Source organism: Elgaria multicarinata, chromosome 8 (genome assembly GCF_023053635.1).
Source record: "Elgaria multicarinata webbii isolate HBS135686 ecotype San Diego chromosome 8, rElgMul1.1.pri, whole genome shotgun sequence".
NCBI lineage: Eukaryota > Metazoa > Chordata > Lepidosauria > Squamata > Anguidae > Elgaria > Elgaria multicarinata.
In genome coordinates this window covers 55,429,322-55,449,805 of record NC_086178.1, presented here as the reverse complement: position 1 = coordinate 55,449,805, position 20,484 = coordinate 55,429,322, and the positions used below count along the sequence as shown (strand labels likewise).

At 46.7% G+C, this 20,484-nt stretch overlaps 1 protein-coding gene across 1 annotated transcript in view; it reads right to left on the bottom strand.

Annotated features, from left to right (window-relative positions):
- Window positions 1-827: 827 nt before the first annotated feature.
- Window positions 828-20,484, bottom strand: part of LOC134403134 (inactive heparanase-2-like) — a 77,728-nt gene continuing 58,071 nt past the window's right edge. Inside the window, exons 7-10 of the mRNA XM_063133241.1 lie at window positions 12,166-12,280; window positions 6,213-6,358; window positions 3,908-4,054; window positions 828-1,133 (exon numbers count right to left, since the gene is read on the bottom strand). Coding sequence (XP_062989311.1) covers window positions 968-1,133; window positions 3,908-4,054; window positions 6,213-6,358; window positions 12,166-12,280 — 574 coding nt within the window. The 3' untranslated portion in view covers window positions 828-967. The remainder of the gene's footprint in view (window positions 1,134-3,907; window positions 4,055-6,212; window positions 6,359-12,165; window positions 12,281-20,484) is intronic.

Genomic DNA, 20,484 nt, shown 5'->3' with positions numbered 1-20,484 from the left:
AGGAGGCAGCATTATTGACCAAACCTCTCCTTCCCCCCTCCCTACAATGCTGCTGGACCCAAGCAGCTGCAGATATCCCAGTGGTTATTAACTGGACTGACATATGCTGCGTGTCTTTCCTCTGCAGGCAGCAAGCTGCTGCTTCCTATAAGAGGCTTTTCTGGCTCCTGCATTTCCATGTGCCTCGTACTCTGTGTGCTTCATCTGTTCACCAACAGCTGCATAAGTTGCTCAACTGCCAGCAGGGGGAGCAGCAGCCACAAGAATAAAGCTTAAAGGCCTAGATCGATTCTGAGCCTCTTCTCCTTGATATATTCTGGTAGCTGCTGGAGTGATGGATGCATCTTGCAATATGCTCAGCAAATAAAGCCAGGAGCGCCACTCTCCATCAGAGCTTTTTCACCTGCCCGCCCACAAGGGGGCACAGAATCCCCACTCTATGATAGTCCTCTCTGCAGAAGGGACAAAGTTTTAGATGTTTCCCAGATTGTCAGGAGAAGGGTAGCACAGGCAGCTTTCCCCGGATCTGTCACTTTGGGCTGGGTGCTAGTTCTGGTGCTAAAGCTCCCCTCCTCTTCCAAGTTTCTGCAGCAACATCTCAGTACTCTGCCCAGGATAGCATGTGAGGCAACTCCTGCTGGCCCTGGAATAATATTCTTTCCATAAAGAAAAGGCAAGCCTGGCTTTGACCAGGTGAAGGTTGAAGCAGAACGCTCCTCCTGCTGCTCCTCCTCTTTCCCAGTTCATCGTGGAGTAGGCGCTGCAGGCGGTGGTGTCGAGAGCATAACAATGCGCCATCCATGAAATGGCTGCGGGCTGGCAGACGCCCACCAAGTTTCTCAGAGGCCTTTGCATCGTCGTATGCCTGTGAAGGCTATCTGCATAGCCTGCCTGAGAAGCAAGCACTTGCCAAGAGATGCCCCACGAGGGCCTGGCAGGTCTGTCCTTGGCAGTGGGGTGGGTGGAGCTACCGATATCGGCAGGCCAGAGCATTCACATTCTTCACCACATAGAAGCTCATGGTGAGTGGCGGGATGACCAGGGTCCGGCCGGGACGGAGAGGGCGAGGCTTCAGATTAGGCAGGGTCCCGTCATCCACCATGGCGAGCAGCTGTCCATTAAGCTGCACTGACCTGTATGCAAAGAGCAAGTGCATGAGAAACCCCAGAGGCTGGTCCCATTGCCCAGGTCATGGCAGAGGCAGCAGGGCTTTGAGATGGCCACAGGCATCTCCCACACTAGAGGCCTTCAAGAGGCAGCTGGACAAGCATCTGTCGGGGATGCTTTAGGGTGGATTCCTGCATTGAGCAGGGGGTTGGACTCGATGGCCTTGGAGGCCCCTTCAAACTCTGCTATTCTATGATTCTATGATTCTTGCAGTGAGAGAAGACACAGAAATATAGGCGAAACAACATTCCAGGTGGTGGGACACAAACATCCCTTCTACACTACCAGGAGTAGAATGTGCCTGGGCCCTACCTGGATGGTAACACGAATGCCTTACTGGCAGACTACACTTCCCCCCAAGGAACATCAGCCTGGGAATCGCAGTGCTGGGCAAGAGCAGCAGCAGCAACATGCAAGTGGGTGTGCCAAAGGAAGTTCAAGAGACCAACAGTACTGAGAGACCTGCTGGGGCTGGCAATGGCATCATACTCTCCTTGCTGCTGTACAACACTCCTGACTACCACACTTCCCCCAATTAATCTGGGCAAGTGCCTAAGGCAGTGGTTCCCAACTGGGGGTCCGCGTAACCCACCCAGGGGGTCCGTGGCACCATTCACATATGCACCATTCATTTCTGGAGTCCACTGACAATGAATTCCTACCAGAAGTAAAATATAACATCACTGAGCACCTGCGACTAGCTTCAGAGATTACTTCCCTGCACCTAATCCTGAAAATTCATGGATAAGGAATCCTTTTGATGTACAAACTAACAACTCTATCTGCACTTGTTGACGTGACTTGTGATGGTTCATTGAAATCATTTTTCAAAGAATATAGACTGGACCAATTCTGGGTGACAGTTTTTCCTGATTATAAGAAGTTAGGTGAAAAAGCTTTGAAACATCTAGTTCCCTTTTGTTCCACATATCTTTGTGAACAAACATTTTTGACATTTTGTTATATGAAGAACAAGCATAGAAATCGGCTCGATGTTGATCCAGATTTGAGATTAAAAGTAGGAAATATTGAACTGGAAGTGGAAGGGATTGTTCGGGACAAAAAGAGGCATGATTTCTCCCATCACATTTAGGTTTAGTAGCTGCTAGACATGTCATAATTTGTTCAGTTGTAAACTAGACATTAGTAATATATTAAATTCGTCTTTATATTCCTAACTAAATCATTGTCATTTTTGCGTGGTAATATCACAAATTTTGTGGTCTGTTTTTTAGTATACCTAAAATCCTTTGCTTATTAGGGGCTACCCCTTATTTTCTCCAAAAAATTGCTTCGTACAGGTAACTACCATAGAGATAACAATTTTTTCAAAAGTAGGGGGTCCATGGCTTGGCATTTGAAATACAAGGGGTCCACAGTACTTAGTTAATTGGGAACCACTGGCCTAAGGGATCTGTGCACCAGCACTCCCTGCTAAATGCCATTTCAATCTTATTCCCCCAAGGCCGTTCTTATGGCATTCATCTCTGAGAAAGAAGTTTCTCTCTCACACACACATAATACTAGAACTGGGGGTCATCCAATGAATCTGAATGGTGGGAGATTTGGGGCAGATAGAAGGGAGTACTTCACACAATGAATTTGCTACCCTCTGCCTTCCAGTGGGGAATTTACTTTTCCAAGGTGCTGGACTTAGTGACAATGACCTTCGATGTCAATTGGGAGGGGATGAATTCTGCGTAATACCACTTCTCAAACTGGGGAGAGGCAACGAGTGGAGGACCGCAGGGCTCAGTCCTGGGCCCAGTGCTCTTCAACATTTTTATTAATGATTTGGACGAGGAGGTGCAGGGGACGCTGATCAAATTTGCAGATGACACAAAACTGGGTGGGATAGTTAATACCCTGGAAGACAGAAACAAACTTCAAAGTGATCTTGATAGGCTGGAGTGCTGGGCTGAAAACAACAGAATGAAATTTAATAGGGATAAATGCCAAGTTCTACATTTAGGAAATAGAAACCAAAGGCACAGTTACAAGATGGGGGATACTTGGCTCAGCAATACTACAAACGAGAAGGATCTTGGAATTGTTGTAGATCGCAAGCTGAATATGAGTCAACAGTGCAATATGGCTGCAAGAAAGGCAAATGCTATTTTGGGCTGCATTAATAGAAGTATAGCTTCCAAATCACGTGAAGTACTGGTTCCTCTCTATTCGGCCCTGGTTAGGCCTCATCTAGAGTATTGCGTCCAGTTCTGGGCTCCACAATTCAAGAAGGACGCAGACAAGCTGGAGCGTGTTCAGAGGAGGGCAACCAGGATGATCAGGGGTCTGGAAACAAAGCCCTATGAAGAGAAACTGAAAGAACTGGGCATGTTTAGCCGGGAGAAGAGAAGATTGAGGGGAGACATAGCACTCTTCAAATACTTAAAAGGTTGTCACACAAAGGAGGGCCAGGATCTCTTCTTGATCCTCCCAGAGTGCAGGACACGGAATAACGGGCTCAAGTTAAAGGAAGCCAGATTCCAACTGGACATCAGGAAAAACTTCCTGACTGTTAGAGCAGTACGACAATGGAATCAGTTACCTAGGGAGGTTGTGGGCTCTCCCACACTAGAGGCCTTCAAGAGGCAGCTGGACAACCATCTGTCAGGGATGCTTTAGGGTGGATTTCTGCATTGAGCAGGGGGTTGGACTCGATGGCCTTGTAGGCCCCTTCCTACTCTGCTATTCTATGATTCTATGATTCAGTTCCTACCAAGGTAACAGTGCTCACCTCGAGTGTAGCTCTTCCTGACCATAGGGCTGCAGCACGTACTGATGGACGAGCTTGTCACGAAGGGTCCCCACCAACTTGATTTTCTTCCGGGACCGATGCAAATTAATGATGTAAAGTGTGATGGAACCACGGACATAATTGTGGCTGTGAGAGAGAGAGAGGGAGAGCAGCTGAGGGTGAGTCATGTACATACTTCATATTTCCCAAGATACCCCAATGATGTGTTTGCTCTATTGGGCAAAAGGCGGGATACTACTACTACTACTACTACTACTACTACTACTAATAATAATAATAATAATAATAATAATAAGCTCTAGGCTTCATTTACTGTTCTTTAGATTCCAAGGCAAGATTATCCCTGTCCCAGGGGCCATGCTATGGTTGGAAGAAGCTGCAGCTCTTTTTGTCTAGCTGGACTGCATGGCACTTGAAGAGATCCCTGCACTTCAATTTAGGAAGTTGCTCTGTCATATCGCTTTTCCTTTGCCTCCCCTTTGGAAAGAAAAGTCTGGCTAGAGAATGGCCCCAACATATTCTGCAATAGCTGCCAGTGTGGTTGTGTTGTCCCAATCCAGTCACAACTTCTGTGTCCTCCTCAATGCACCCAGCATGTTATTTCTCCAGTAAGGTGGACCTATGAGAATGGCTTGGCCAAAGGACCAAGCTTGGGTCATAAGACGGGCCACAAAACCGAACTACCGCAACCCATGGTTTTAAGCAGCGGGAAAGGGGCTGCTACCTAGGGATGGGATTCTTCAGTATGGATCCCATCTGGAAAAAGCAGAGACCATATAAGAATATAAGAAGAGCCATGCTGGCACAGACCAAGGCTTCACCACAGGCAATGTTAAGTAAGCAACCTCTGTGGCATACCCTCTGCCTTCCAGCGGGGAGTTGGACTAGATGGCTGTCCAGTTCTACCATTCTTTAATTAAGCGATTTAAACATAGGAAAGTGGGGTGGGGGGGAACTAACTGGCTGTGTGTGAGCTGGATGAACCTATTGCATTTCTGACCAATGGGATGAAGAGGGCTCTCCCAAGTATTCTTCAGCCAGCATTATGATGATGGCTAATCACTTACCATTTTAAGCAAATCCCTCTGATTCAGCAACAATTTGCAGCTGGCCCTGAGAAGTGCTATCTGCATTAAGGCTGTCAAGGGAGGTCAATTTACAAGGCAGAAAGAAGATATGTTGTTCCATCCTTTGGAAAGTTTGAGAATGAGGTGGAGTGGTGTAGTTAAGAGCATGAGCTGAAAGCTGGCTGAAAGCTCAGCAATATGAATTTACTGGGTGGCCTTAGGCAAGCTACCATCTCTCACTTTCTCTCTTTGCAGTACTCCTGCCTCTGGGGCAAGGTTAGGCAAAAATGCCCAAAACAGGAGAGAGTATCCTTTGCTTGTGAAAGGCAGTCTCTCCTCCAACTGCCCCGGACATGGGATGGAGCCAAGGGGCTGCCCACCTGTGCCTGCCTGCCTTTCCTTCCCCACCTGCCTCTGTCCCAATTGCCAGTTACCTGTCAGTCATTGGCCAGGGTTCCCTCCAGGAGGGGGAGGCTTGTTGAAAGCATCTGGGCAGTGTGAGGAAGCAACAATAGGGATCTGTGTGTGCAGGGAAGTCCCAGGCCCTGCACTTGCCGGACTCTTTGAAAAGGCTTATCACAGAAACTCTAGCTAGGCTAGGTGCCCCAAGTGAGGGGGATGGCAGAGAGAAGGAACTGAAACCAGACCCTGGGGCCTTTGGGGAAATGTACTCCCTTGATCTCATCCTGATAGGAGTTATGCCACAAAGGCTCTCACCCCAGCCCCAGAGATAGCTGCTCTTCCCTATCAACACCAGAGCCATTCCCCACTCACCTATATCCACAATCTGAGCAAGTGAGGGTGCAAAATTGTGCACATGGAGGGAAAAAGAGAAAGAACAGCAAGCCCTCATATCCTGTCTCTAGCAATAACCATCTTCCTTGCTGCAGGAGAAGAACCCTGACCCAACCCACTTTTATATTGTGGAGTGGGGGGGGGGGGCAGAGAAGGGCCAGGCAAAGGCAAAACCTATCACCTTTCCTGTATGAGTGTCCCACCACACCAAGTGTCAGCAAGAAATGAATCCCATTCTTTTGGCCATAGGAACTTGCAAGGATGAAGCACATGAGCTCTGTCTCATATTGGATCGACATGAGGTGACTTTTTCCTCTGGAGGGTGTGGCCAGTGCTGAGTCAGCCCTCTTGGGTCTTCTAGTCACGTGCCCCAACCCCCACCTCTGTGCAAACAGTTGCGCCTCCCTGATGCAATAACTCACTTGTGATAGCTGGTGCAGTGTGCGTAGATGCGTAACTTATCACGAATCACCCGGCCGGGGCGAGGTTTCCTCTGCAGCCCAGCCACATGCACAGCAAGCACCCGGGGCCCGACAAGCTGCTTGTAGAGCAGGGAGAGCCAGTAATCCTGCCCAAAAGAAAAGTAGATGGGTTACTCCTAGGAAAGACCCTTGGAAACATGGTACCAAAGAGGAGGATCTCTGGCCCGGATGATGAGCCTATTGCTGCAAACTCCATGGATCAAACATGATGCAAAATGTCCTGAAGAGACGTTTTTGTTTTTAGAAAATATAGGAGGGAACTCTAGTAATTTTCACAGCCATGCAGAGGGGAGAATGTCTGGGATATGCAGTTTTCCTGTATGAAGAGAAGCAGCACCTGCATAACTTCTCCCTCACACAAAACTTTGAAAAACACACAAGCTCTGCCCCATATTGGACCTTCCTGCTCTAGAATGAATGAGGGTCTGTTATGCCATTGCTGGGAGTTTTGCGAGATGACCCTAGGGGGTTCCTTACACAGGTGTGTTTGGAGACAGAAGGTGTTGGAAACTGCATGAATTGGACGACCTGTCACACAATCCTATTAAGCAGACGTGCCTGTCTCCTGGCAGAGCCATTACGGGACGCATTCCCAGGGGCCCAGTACAGCTTTACAATGAGGCCAGGGCTGTGAAATCGTGCACTAACCACATGGTGAAGAAATGTTGCTGTAACCTGGCAAGTAGCAGCAGTATAATAGTCCCTTCACTTGCAGCCCTCTGGGAGCTGTTACTGGCAAACACAGGAGGACATAAAATGTCACTTGTGGTTCTGCTCTCCACACTTCACGTCCTGTTCCTTCCAGAGACGCATGTTCACGCCTGCAAATGAGATGCAGCCCAACAGCAAGGGTGCCATCAACCACAAGTATGAGAACAACACACACTCTGGATGCATGTGTGAGGCAGACACTGTGTTACTCCTAGCCAAGGTGCAATCAGCGCACTTGTCTAGGACTCATTCTCAGGGTCTGCAGCACAATTCAGAGGTGTAAGGGTGTTAAAGAAAAGGTCAGAGAAGCTCGTGGAGAACAAAATTATAATCAGCTATCATTCTCCAGGGCACTGAGAGGACAGAGCCTCCCATTAAGAATACCCTTTAGCCACTGAAGCTGCGGAAAGCTGGGAGCATCTCTTAGAGGGTTTGTCTGTCATCACAGCCCTCCTGGAGGCTCTCTTGCATATTCCTTTCAAGCACCTGGCGGCCTTGGCTCATTCGTTCCACCCCATTGTGGAACTATTTCAAGTAACAGTAAGAACCAAAATTTTACCATCAAATCAAGGGAAATGGCAGTGCCTGAGAAACTAGATACACAGTCAAGTAATGAACACAGCTAGGTGAGCTTCATTTGCACCAACCTTCCTCAACCTGGTAGTGTCCAGTTGTGTTAGACTACAATTCCCACCCCACAGCCAGCATGGCCATACTGGCTGGGGATACTGGGAGTTGCAGTCCAACATTTCTGGACAGCACCAGGTTGGGGAAGGCTGTGTTTTATGTTTCGTTGCATGCTTAGGAAATGGAAGGATAGTCCAGTAATCTGTTATAGTCCCATTACTGACTACAACAACAGAAGAACAGAAGGTACACTGTCCTGGCCCCATTCACCTCACCCTTGAATGTTCCTGTAACTTATGAGGATGAAAGATACTGTGCTACAACTGAGAAGGTAAAGAGTTTGCCAGAATCATAACGTAGTTAGTTACTGCATGACGCTTCGTGTTGTTGGCACTTACAAGGCCTACAAGCTGCGGAGAAGAAATTGTTGCTGATATTGCTGCTTTCTGCAGATAATAATAGCATCTTTCAATACAAACTGTGTGAGCCAATCTTTGCCTGCTGAGTTTCACTCGTTGCTCCTCTATACCTTACTGAAATCACTTTTGTTGGAAAGGATGTCTGGCCTCATGCAACTCCTACAGGGCAACACTTTTATTCTGAGGTTACCCCAAGTCACAAGAAATCTGATGGGAACTTGGTGGCATCTCCAGGCAGGGCTGGAAACACCTGAGAGCCACTGCCAGTCAAGGTACACAATACAGAGCTCGATGGATCAATGGCCTGACTCAGCACAAGGCAACCTCCTATGCTCCCTAATTCTAGGAACTGTAAATAGGACATGGAAAACCAAGGAGAGATTGTTTTTCTCCTGGACACCAAAGTATACAAATTTGGCCCTCGGTTTCTGAGTGGCAGCTTGAGCCAGTATGTGTTGGTAAAAGACAATCCCAACATATTTGAGTTCAGCCCTTGTGGTTCCCTTTAGCTCTGGCACAAGGGTTGCTTGCAAACGGGAACAAATGTTTCTCTCCTTGCATGATAACTGCTGCCAAACCCAGTAGCCTTCGTTGTCCACAAATAATCTTCAGTGTTTGTATGAGTGGGCAGCAGGGCACGCTTTGCCCCACCCTGCTAAAACTGAACCTGGGGCCAAACGGAGCCACACAGGAAAGCCTTCCCTTCTGCTCACACTCCTTTGAGGCAACTCCCATCCAAAACCTTATGGCTGCCAAGCAATAAGACAACCATCGTACTGTTGTGACCAAGTGAGTGCAAGCACAGAGGGAATGGAGTCTTTTGGAAAATTAGCCATTCCTCAGGCTTCTAATATTCATAGTCCCCCACCCCCACCCCCACCAGTCTGGGTAGATTTTGGAAGCTGTAAAGTGGAAGACGTGGCCCTGTCATGTGCCAGAGAACCTGAAACGGTGCTAATCAGCACGGGACTGCACCAGAGTGAGCCCGAGCACTTACATGACATGGTGGGAACGGGATCCTGTCGTGCTGGTTGCTGATGTATGCTGGGCAAGAACACGGACTCTCCTAGGCGTGCACAGCAGCTAGAGGAATGACTGAGCTGTACCTTGTCATCACCTCTCCCTGACAGAGTCCAGACCATGAGAGTGGATGGGAACCGAGTTCAATTGTCATGAGCAGTCAGGGCTCCTTGGCTGCTTTGAACATGGCACTTTTCACTTCATTCCATATAACCAAAGGGAACGTGGAATAGAAATCTTTGTGAATCAAGATGCAGGTGCAAGGGGGGGGGTAGCAGAGCCCACAACAATCACTAGATTCGCTATTGTGGTACCTTCAGTTTCTAGGTTAGCTACAGGGCCTGCATCCTGCCTGGCAACCCAAAGGCCACAGGTTCAAGTTGCTCAGCTGTTTATTCTTCATATGTAGCATGTACAGATATGTGACTTTCCTGACTAGTAGGATCAGAAAGCTCTATCCCACTGCTCTACATATTGTCTACTCATAGAAGATGGGAGGTATTTGAAGACACTGTCTTTTATATTTGATCTCCAACAGCAGCAGAGTTGAAAGACACGCCTGCTGGCAGGATTTCTGAGTCACTTGAGAAGAGCCCCACGAGCTCGGCGATCATAGCATCTGCTTCAGCAGAGCACCTCTGGAGCTCAGGCATTCATTCAGATTGAGCTGGATCTGCCATGGGACGGAAAGCAAAGGAACGGAGTCTTTGCAGGGCGCCCAGCCCGAGCTCGTCAGCAGCTGATGGGCAGCCAGGCCAAGGCAGTGATTGATGCCGTGGCTTCTCTCAGCATCAGAGGGTTTGCACAAAGGAAAGACAGCATGTGGAAAAGTCTTTGTCAATGAGTTAGTGGGAGGATTCAGTTTCACATCCCAGCAGTCCTGCACAGGCCCAAACTGCCGCTTTCATCTCACTGATAGCTCCCACGGGAAAAGAGCGGACGCCACACCTCACCCCAGGTTCACAGTCTGGCTGTGCTGAGCTTGCCGATGCTGCCACTTAAAAAAACCCAGCAACTCATCTGCTCTGGACAGGAGGAAAGATATTGTCTAAACAGGAATGGGGGTTGGTGGAAAGACAGAAAGATCCTTAACTTTAAATGCAATGGACTGAGAACGGGGTGTACAGAAGTTAGAGTGCTCTTCTGTACTAGGAGAATTAGCTTGAAATGTTTACAAATTCTGGAACGCTCACAGCCCTAGGGAGGTGGACTCCTTGGGGACTCTTTTCTGGCCTCCTGGCACAGCAGTGAGCTAAGAGAGAATGACTCACATGTTGGTGCTTAGCTGGCAGCACATGTAACATTTGTTGGGGACCATATAGTGCAGGCTCTTCTGCATGTGGCCCCTAGAAGCCTGATAATTATCTGTAACATACATTCTCTCTCCTTACCTCCTCCCCTCCAGCTAGTTACTAGGCAGGGCTTCCCCCCCACCCCCTTCTCAACCTAGTGCTCATGAATGAAGAAGCATTCAACAGATGCCCCACTGTTTGATCTTCCTGGGACAGAACTAGGGTTTGCGTCAAGGAGGGCCTGTATAACAACAGCCCCAGAACACAAAGGTATGGGGGCCATAATGTCTGTTAGTGCTATAGAACCACCCAAAGAACAATCTCAACAGAAGCAAGGTAAAAAGGAGGCTGCTGCTGTCTAATACATTTTCCTGATGCCCGAGGATGTGAAGCGAAAGGAGCCAGAATCAACAGCTGATTAGCTGGGAGACAACCGTAGAAGCCCGTGGTCTCCTAGAGACTCACTGCAGAAGAATGCAAACTCTACAGCTCATTAGAGGCAGGGCTCAGCTTTTGTGGCTGCCCTTCTGCTTCCCAGATCCCCACACGGCTTTCCAGGGGCCTGCTGGCAGTGTCTCTCAGATTGGTACCCTGGACCAGGCTTATAAATTCCTGGCCGGGGAGATCCAGAGCTTCTCGGTGCTGCCAAGAGTTCCACTTGCAAGGTGTAGAATTTATTAGACTGAAAAAAGATGAAAAGAAAACCTGCTACTTTTAAAGACCTTTTACATACGGTTTCCTTATTAGAGTCTTGCGCACTTGGAACAGCAACTGCCTGAGCTTTTTTGAAGAGCTACAAATGAGCGGGTTTGCATTAAACTGGAGGGAACTGCCCTGCTGTGTGAAGTTGTGAACTTCTTTCACCTTCGTTCCTATAAATCTAAACTTTGTTCAGCCCCATTTTCCTGGCTCTTTAGTCTTTCCCTAAGGAGACGGCTGCCTCAACTTTGCTTGTTTCTGCAGCATGTTTCCAGGACTCTACGGCGGCACCTCTCCTGCCCTCCCCCTCCTCCTTCGGTGTAGCCTGTGCGCCCCTCCCCAAGGAACCCATGACTCTCTTGCTCTTTGCACCCCAGAAGGGTCCCATAGAGACTCTCATAGTGGACTAAGTTCCAGCGTTCCAGCTCCAGAGGTAACCTTGCCCCATCTGCTTTCAACATGTTGTGCTTGACATTAACTAATGTCTCCTATTAGCACTGAAAGAAACCAATCTGGAAAAATGTATTTTCAAGCCGAGTTCAAACAGGCCACAAGGAGCAGCGGATTTTCAGCTGCGCGTAATTTTTTGTTATGTTATATTTTTTACTTTTTGTGGTGCAGCCAAGAGTCTGAGGAACAGGTCAAGGGCACAGAAGTCAAACACAAATCCCCTGATTTACTGACTGGTAAAAGGGAAGGAAGGGAGAGAAACCCAGACTGATACAGCAGAGAGGCGAAGAAGGAGCAAAGGGATGAGCGAGGAGGGAGGAGAAGAAAGCAGTGGATGCTCTGTTGCACACAGTGAAGAGGAATGCCAGCAGAGACACACAGGGGTGGATGGGAATACGAGAGGGGAATGTTATCTCTGTCAGGAAAGGGGGGGGCGGAAACTGGCATGAAGCAGCCACTGCAGAGAAGAGAGGCTTGGAGACAATGTATGTGTATTTGGGGGTCGGGGGAGAGGAGCTATAAAGTAGGGGAGAAAGAAGGGGCCACATGTTACGCTGCACACCTGCAGCAACAGGGAAGAAACCAAACAGACTTGTAGGGCAGAGACCCAATTAGAGCAGATTGATGGGGGCAAGTTCAGAAGATGCAGAACATCACATCACACCACACACCTACCGGTAATGGGTTGAAGTTCTGGTCCACCAGGTGGTTGTGCCCGTGGTCAAAAAATGAATGTCGCATTACCACATCAATGCCCTGGCTGGCCAGCATCCCAAGAGAGTTCAGCCACCTGGCAAGCAAGAAGAGGACTTACACTGCAATCCTATACATGTCTACTCAGAAGTAATCCCTACTGAGTTCAAGGGGACATACTCTCAGGTAACTGCATATAAGATTGCAGCCTTATATGTATTTCACAGAAACTGGGTTTGGACGATCGCGACTGGGAAAGAATCCATAGTGGCTTCCCACAACCCCACACATGCTGCACATGCAGCAGCCATTTGCATAATTCCCCACACTACAGCATGTCATCCGAACCTGGCCTGTGTTGGCATGTTGTCCGAACTCTGCCCGCAGCATATGCCCACCTTAGAACCCACGACATGCATTAGTGGTTGTAGGGTGAGTACAAAGCCACCTTTGTTGTACCCTGGGCTGGATTCGGATGACACGCCAAGCCACACTGCAGCCAGGGAATTATGCAAATAGTGGTTGTGTGCACAGCACCACAAGGGCCGGGGGGAGAAGCCACTATAGCTTCTTTCTCTGTCGTAATCATCTAAACATGCCCAGAGAGTAGTAGGCCATGGTTTCCCCCAAGGGCTTTTCAGCATTCTTCCTCACTCCCACAGATTCTTGGTAAAAGGCTCCCATAGCCCAGGGCAGCTTTATTCAACCTGGTGCTCTCCAGATGTTCCAGTTTGGGGAAGACACCCCCAGAAAAAGTGTGTTGACACAACACAACCTACGATTTAACACCAATCCACAGTTCAATAACAACCTTCCCCAACCTATACTCAACATGTACTCTGTGTTGTCATGTTGTGTGAACCCAGCCACTGACTGATCAGATATTACCCATTGAACTTCATGGCCGAGCAGAAATCTGGGTTGTTTTTACAGTAACATTTTAGCCTGAGATTACCATCCTTTGATCATTCACTTTTTATGAAGAATCTAAATGACCAAGGGGCTGTCTGCAAGGAGCAGATTGGCACCACCTCCCTCGTCAATCCTATGTTTTCCCTCTCCTGGGGTGGTGTTGTGTAATCCTGATGCCGAGGAGGGAGCATGGGGTTTCTGGGCACCATCTGGATCCTGGAGCCTCCCCCGCCCTCTTCCTGGTGGAAGGCAATCAATCGCTGGTCATCCTCCACTAGGCTCCACCCCTGGATTGGCCCTGGACTGCCATGTTGATGTTGCTCCACTGGGAAAAGTCAGGGTAAATCCCCAACTTTTTCAAAACACAGCATTGCAGGGAAGTCCTGCAGTGGCTGCAAACCTGTGTTTGCTTCATCTAACCGATGTGGCACAGATCCACAGCCACCGCAGGGCTTTCCCCATGTATAGAAATCCCCCAGTTGCAATCCAAAATCCTAAACAGGTTCATTAGGCAACCATTTACAGGTTATAGCAAAAATAGCTGCAATACACTGTTTACTGTGTTGCTCCCCTATCTTTTTGCAGACCTGATTTGTGGCCTTTTTTTAAAAAAATGCTCCTTGTGTGTGTGCATGCATGGGGTGGGGTGGGGGGTCAGTGTTGACTGCTAAAGAACTATAGAACCTTCTCAGAACTATTGTGCCTTTAATTAGAAAGCTCCTGCTCTTGTTATTGCCTTTTGTTCAGTGCAATCAATAAATTACCCTTTAACTGCCCCATAATTAGTCAAATCTTGTTCTCTGGGAGGCTTTAATGGCTTATTTCTTCTCATTATTTTTACTTTCCTTTTATTGTGAAATAGTGATATTTTGAAATTAAACAAAAAGGAAAATAATGAGAAGAAAACACATATGCACACTTATAAGGACAGGGACTGACTAATTAAGGGGCAATTAATCAATTGTCTCACTGAACAAGAAATAATGAGACACAGAAGCCGTAAAGAGGAAGGTTCTAATTAAAATTTGCACAGGACTTTTCCTGAAATAGATTTTTACTTTAGAATGAACATTAGAGAAGGATCTTGGCCACGGGGACAGGCATTCCCCTATACAATGCTACTGTAAATGCTATATGGAACCACTGTTTAAATTATGCTTTTAGCTACTTGTGGAAAAAACAACTCCTCAGCAGTGCTGAAGAGTTTCATTCTGGAAGTAGTCTTGAACCCAAATCTAGCCAGTCCAAGACCAAGACTTTAGAGATGAATGAATCAGTCTTTTTCTAGTCAATTTCATGTGTTCACCCAGGAAATCCATTCCATCCTGTTTCGTTAAACTGTGTGTGTGAGAGAGAAAATTTAAACACTTGTTTAAATACATATTTTAAATGTTTTTTCTCTCAGAACATGTATTTTCTCACACATTTTACATGTATTTTGATATGTTTAATCTGAGAATTGACTCACAACATTTGGAGAAGTGCAAAATTTGGCAGATAATTAATGTCTCATCCACACATTAGTCTTGACCAGGTTAGTTCATATTGGAGTTTGCAGAGATCAAACTTCACTACACTACACTGGGTTTCTTATCCTGCCTACACGGATAAGTTCCTATTCCTTTCGGCAACAGAAACTCAAGTGTTTTTCAAGACTTAAATGCTAATGTGATACACTGTTGTGAAAACGTCTGGTGAAAACTACTTTTGGAAACAAGGGTAATGCTACATATTTCCTCCCTTCCATTAAAGGCTATGCTGGAATTACTACACACCATTATATAAATCCCAGCTGAGAGCTTCAAGGATAGCCAAAAAAACAATTCCATGACTATCTGTGATGGTCCCTGAGGTTAGAAAGAAGCAAAGTGGTTGCACAGAAATAAGTATAAGAAAATCCCATTCAGAATTCCATTTTTTATTTACTCATTTTAGCTGTAAGTCTGCAATCTTTCTGAGGAGGCATACACAGCATTGTGTTTCATAGGAAAAATAAAATAAAGACAGTAAATCTAATCAGCTGATGTGCGATGGCAGCCATCTTGTAATTATCTCCTCATCCCATAATGGAATACAAGTTACCATATCAAGGTTGCTTCATACTTAGAACAAACATTTGGGACCCTGTATTTCCTCCGCAGATCAGCTACAACTTTGAACATGGCAAGCCCTCCCCAACAAAAGCTGTGATTTGTCGTGGCTCTGAGGCATGTGTTTGCAATATGCCTCGAGGTATTCAGATACTACTCAAACACTAAAAATAGTACATAGTCAAGTGGATCAGCAGTTAAAACATGGGACCTGCCCTTTGCTGTAGTAATGTGTCAGGAAGCTCTCAGTAACAACAAAGCGCCCTGTAGTACCTTAAAAAAAACAAATTTATTGTGGCATAAGCTTTTATGGACTACAATACACTTCATCAGATGCATCATGTACTCTGGCCCATAAAAGAGTTTATATTTTTAGGTCTTTAAGGTGTCATGGGATTCTGGGTTGTAACATTGCTATCTCTCTGGAATGAGTTGCCATTGCCTTCTTCCAGTTTTTATTATTATTATTATTATTATTAATTAATCTTGGCAATTGGTTATTTTTCTTTTTTTATGGACTCTTCATGATCAGTTAAAAACATTGTCTATATTATACACCTGAGCAGAAGTTTCCATTTCTATTTGAGATTCTAAAATTGAGTTTTTAAACCTTGTGCTCTTTAAGTGTTACCACAATTACCAATTATGAAATGAACCTTATCTATATAAGAATATGATAACGTAAGGCTTATTACGTTAGATTTACCAGATTGATTTTGCTCATTTTTGTTTGAAACTGAAGCTTGAGCAGTGTAAACATGCAGAAAATTTTGAAAGTTCAAAAAACTTCAAAGTTCAAGCTTTAATAGTAATTAGTTTCCCCTGTACCAAACAGGCAGGGCATCTCCTCCAGCAGTGAGGTGATGGATAGCCCTGCTAAATCAATCAGTGGCATGTGAAGGCAGGCCTAGGTGCAGCCATGTGGTTAGGGTGACGATGCGGACGGGGAAGGGGACAGAGGTGGACAATCGGGGTGCGCAAAGGGAGGGGATGGGGCTGAGCCACATGCAAATTTTGGAGAGGGGATTCACTAGGGTGACCCTATGAAAAGGAGGACAGGGCTCCTGTATAGTTAACAGTTGTATTGAAAAGGGAATTTCTGCAGGTGTCATTTGTATATATGGAGAACCTGGTGAAATTCCCTCTTCATCACAACAGTTAAAGGTGCAGGTGCCCTACCCTCTTTTAAATCTGGTCACTCTGGTATAGCTCCTGCAGCTTTAACTGTTGTGATGAAGAGGGAATTCCACCAGGTTCTCCATATATACAAATGACACCTGCTGAAATTCCCTTTTCTATGCAACTGTTAAAGATCCAGGAGCCCTGTCCTGCTTTCCATAGGGTCACCCTAGGATTCACTATGCATGAGCCACATTTGTGGTGAGGGAACTGAGGGGCAAAAATGCAGAAAAAAAGCAGGAGCAGTATCCAAGGCAGTAAGCCTGTGTGCGCATGGGGAACATGGGTGGGAGGTTGCTGTTGCACCATGTCCTTCTTTGTTGGTTCCTGACCGATGGCTGGTTGGCCACTGTGTGAACAGAGTGCTGGACTAGATGGACCCTCAGTCTGATCCAGCATGGCTCTTACGTTCTTATGACTCCTAGCGCCCATGGGAACATGGGCTTTACACAGTTACAATGCAAACTTCTTAAATCTATCTATCTATCTATCTATCTATCTATCTATCTATCTATCTATCTATCTATCTATATTTTACATATTACCCTTATCTGGCCCACTAAGTATTCATTATTATGAATTATAGAATGCAAAGTGTTTTCTTAGATGTGCAAAGTGAATTGCTATGGGATGACCTCAAACATAGTTTGTAACTCAAGACTAATTTTTAAAAGAATGCTCACCAGCAGGCTTCGACAATTACACTCACCGCCCTCGCCATGGCAAGCATGGCACTGCCATCCGGTGAGTGCGAGGAGCAGCCAGCCTCCTCCCGAGTTTGAAGTGCAAAAGTGGGTGGGAATCATCCCAGATGCTTCTCAGTGATTCCCACCCATTCTCCAGCTTCAAGGTTGGGAGAAAAGCTGAAGGTGGTTTGTCAACTGGGTGGCTAAACCAGCAAGCCCACCCACCCTCCCTTTCCTGCCCGGCAGGGGTGTTCTTGGCTGCTGCTCGATGCATGGCAGTGCTCTGAGCACTGCCGCATTAGCTAGAGGGCCCAGATTCCCATCTCCCTCTCCAGCAGGAGAGAGGCTTCTTGAGCTGTTGCTTGGCAGTGGGCTCCGAGCCGTGCTACAAAGCTGCGGCTAAAGCTAGCACGCTCCCCAATTCCCTTCCCTGCAGGAAGGAGGCTGGTGGGTTCAGCCCTTGCTTGCTTGATGGCAGTGGGGCCTGGAGCCTCCCTGCTGAACATTGGCTGAAGCCTGCATGCTCCCTGCCGCTCTTTCCCACAGGGGAGACAGAGACAGAGACAGAGAGGAGGGATGCTTCTTCAGCTATTGCTCTGCAGATGGGACAATGCTCCTCTTCTGAGCAGTGGCTGAAGCCTGCATGCTCCCTGCCGCTCTTTCCAAGAGACAGACAGGTGGGGTGTTTCTTTAGCTATTGCACTGCAGAAGGGCCAGAGCTCCTCTGCAGAGCAGCAGATGAAGAGGCATCCCATCCGTCTCTCTTTCTCTCTCACCTATAAGAAAGAGAGGCAGGGAGCATGTGAGCTTCTGAGCTCCTCCGCTGAAACTCGCATGTTCCCTGCCTCTCCTTCCTGCCGGAAAGAGAAGGCTTTTTCAGCTGTTGCTCAGCAGAGGGACTCTCAACTCTTTGCTGAGCATCAGCTGAAGCCTGAATGCTCCCTGCCTGCCTTTCCCACAGGGAATGTTGTGGGGGGACCTCCTTTTCTGTGGGGTGGAGGAGCTTGCCTCCATCAAGCCAGCAGTGTGCTGGAACCTGATGACCACAATTGTTGGCTTGACTAGCAAGGCCAGCCAAAAATTGTAGACCCCTGCTCACCAGCATATATAAATGAACCTGCCTGGGGAGGATGAGCCTCTGTACTAATTCCTGTTGATGAAACTGACTCCAGTACGTGGAACCCCATGTTCCCTATGGACCGCCTTTCTGTGGACTTAATAACATAAGCTCCATCTCTGGAAATGCCCCATGTGATTTCCTTGTTTTATTTCTATAAAAGTTTTGAAAAATTGCCAAGATTGTTCTTCCCACCCCCCACCTTGAGGGCTTATAGTCCATGACATCACCTTCCTGTGAACCAAAAGGAAAAGATACTCATTTTTAAAGCAGACAGTCAATGTGAGCTAGTATGAAATGTCAAAACATAGCCTCCTGGGCCCCGCACTGAGATGTGAAACCCTGAAAATTCATAATTTCACAAAATAAGGAAGGGGAGGAGAAACCTTGAAGTTCACTGTGAATCTGACATTCTATAACCAAAGACAAATGGGGTGGGGTGGGGTGGGGGGGGTGATCAGCCAGCCAGTTCTAAGACCACGGGGCTGTCTATATGCCCTGTATACCCTGTGGGGGCTGCATCATCGTTTATACGATGCAGCTGTACCCACGATGGGTTTTTCCTCTGAAACTACGTACTTAAAAAGTTAATGACTTACCACAACTTTTCCATTTACTCCGAGGTCACCACCTTCTTTGCTCATCTGTCGGTGGTGACCTTGCCTCACATTGAGGCTGGGGGCATTCCCACTGTAGGTTGGGAGGACACGCAGGAAGGCCGGGCACTGCCCGGAAAGCCCACACTCCCTGCTACCGTGGGGATTTGCCACTCCCACCCTGCAGCTGCAATACCGCGGGGTTTTGAAGTAAGAGTGGCAAAGCAATGCTGGCAAAACACCCCCTCCATGTTATTAGGAAAGACAAATCCAGAGCTGTGTGTACTCTGTGCTTAACAAAGGAAAAATAATGCTGAGATATCCCAAATTCTCTATCCCAAAAAGCTGGATTGTATAACCTATTTAAATTATGTAAATAAAGCAGATATGTGCTTATTTTTATAATAACTTAGGGGCCAGGCGTTCCTTCCCACCCTCTGACCACGGGAAATCTTAAACAGTCACTCCTCTGGCATTGGAGATCTCTCTAAGCGTTGTCCACTCACTTCCAAACCTATTGCCAGCAGACGTGAGGGCCAGAGGCTTGTTTGTTGGAGGGGCTTTTTTCTTAAAAGAAAAGAAAGCTAAGATTCTCATGAAAATAAATGTTGTGCTGCACCAAACAATTTCTTTGTACTTGTTCAGAATGGCAAAAATACACTTAGCCTTCAATAACCTTTTTCCATGGCAAAGCCAGGCTATGAAATAGCCATCTTGGAAGCACTGGAGAAGGGCAGCTGTGAAATGTGAGAAAATGATAGGGAGGGAAAGGACCTCATTAAATCCTGTCTCTCACTGGCAGGATTTCCCTAGACCTTGTAAACTAGCCTCCAGTTTCTCCTTAAAAAGTTTCTCCAGGGAAGGAAATTCTACAACTCTGGGGGAACATGTTCCATTGTGCAACTATTCTTCTAGTCTGAATGTTCTTTCCTGTTTTTTTCCAACCTCTGCTCTCTGGTAAACAGATGCTTTTAGTAGAAATTTCTTATTAAGAATTTTCATAGCACATTTACAGAGCAATCCCATCCATGTCTCTTCATAAGTAAATCCCATTAAGTTCAATGGGGCTTGCTCCCAGATAAGTGGGAATAGGACTGAAGCCTCAATGTGCAAAGTCCCTTGCAGCTTTTACTCTGCAAGAGAGGGAGAGAGGCAATGATTTGCCCAAATCCACTGTGAACCTACATCATCCAGTGAGTTTCATATTCGAAAAGAAGGAAATGGAATGGAGATCTTCTGCAACTAAAAGTTCAACACTCTACACAATAGACTACAGCTTAGCTCAGGGCAGATGTTTACTTAGAAGTAAGCCCCATCAGTTCAATGGCAATAGGGTCAAATTAGATGTTACATACTATTCCCAGCTCCACATTGCTCCTTCCCCAAGCTCCTTTTTTAAGGGGAAAGGGGCAATGATGAGCTGCAAATTACTCCCTAGCAAGTGTCCATAGGACTGTGGGCTGATGATTTACATTTCATGAGAAACATGAATTTTCATTAATTTGGCCAGCTGCTTCTTTCCTATGTTGTTATATAGTACGTATTTCTACATATACGTTTATGTGTGTGTGTGTGTGTGTGTGTGTGTGTGTGTGTTTAATGTTTTATGCATTTTAGAATGTGAAAAATATTAAGTAATGAGTGGATACAAAGAAAGACACAGAGACACTCGGGTGGGGGAAGGGAAGCAAAGGAACAGTGGGAGAGTTTTGGCTAACAGC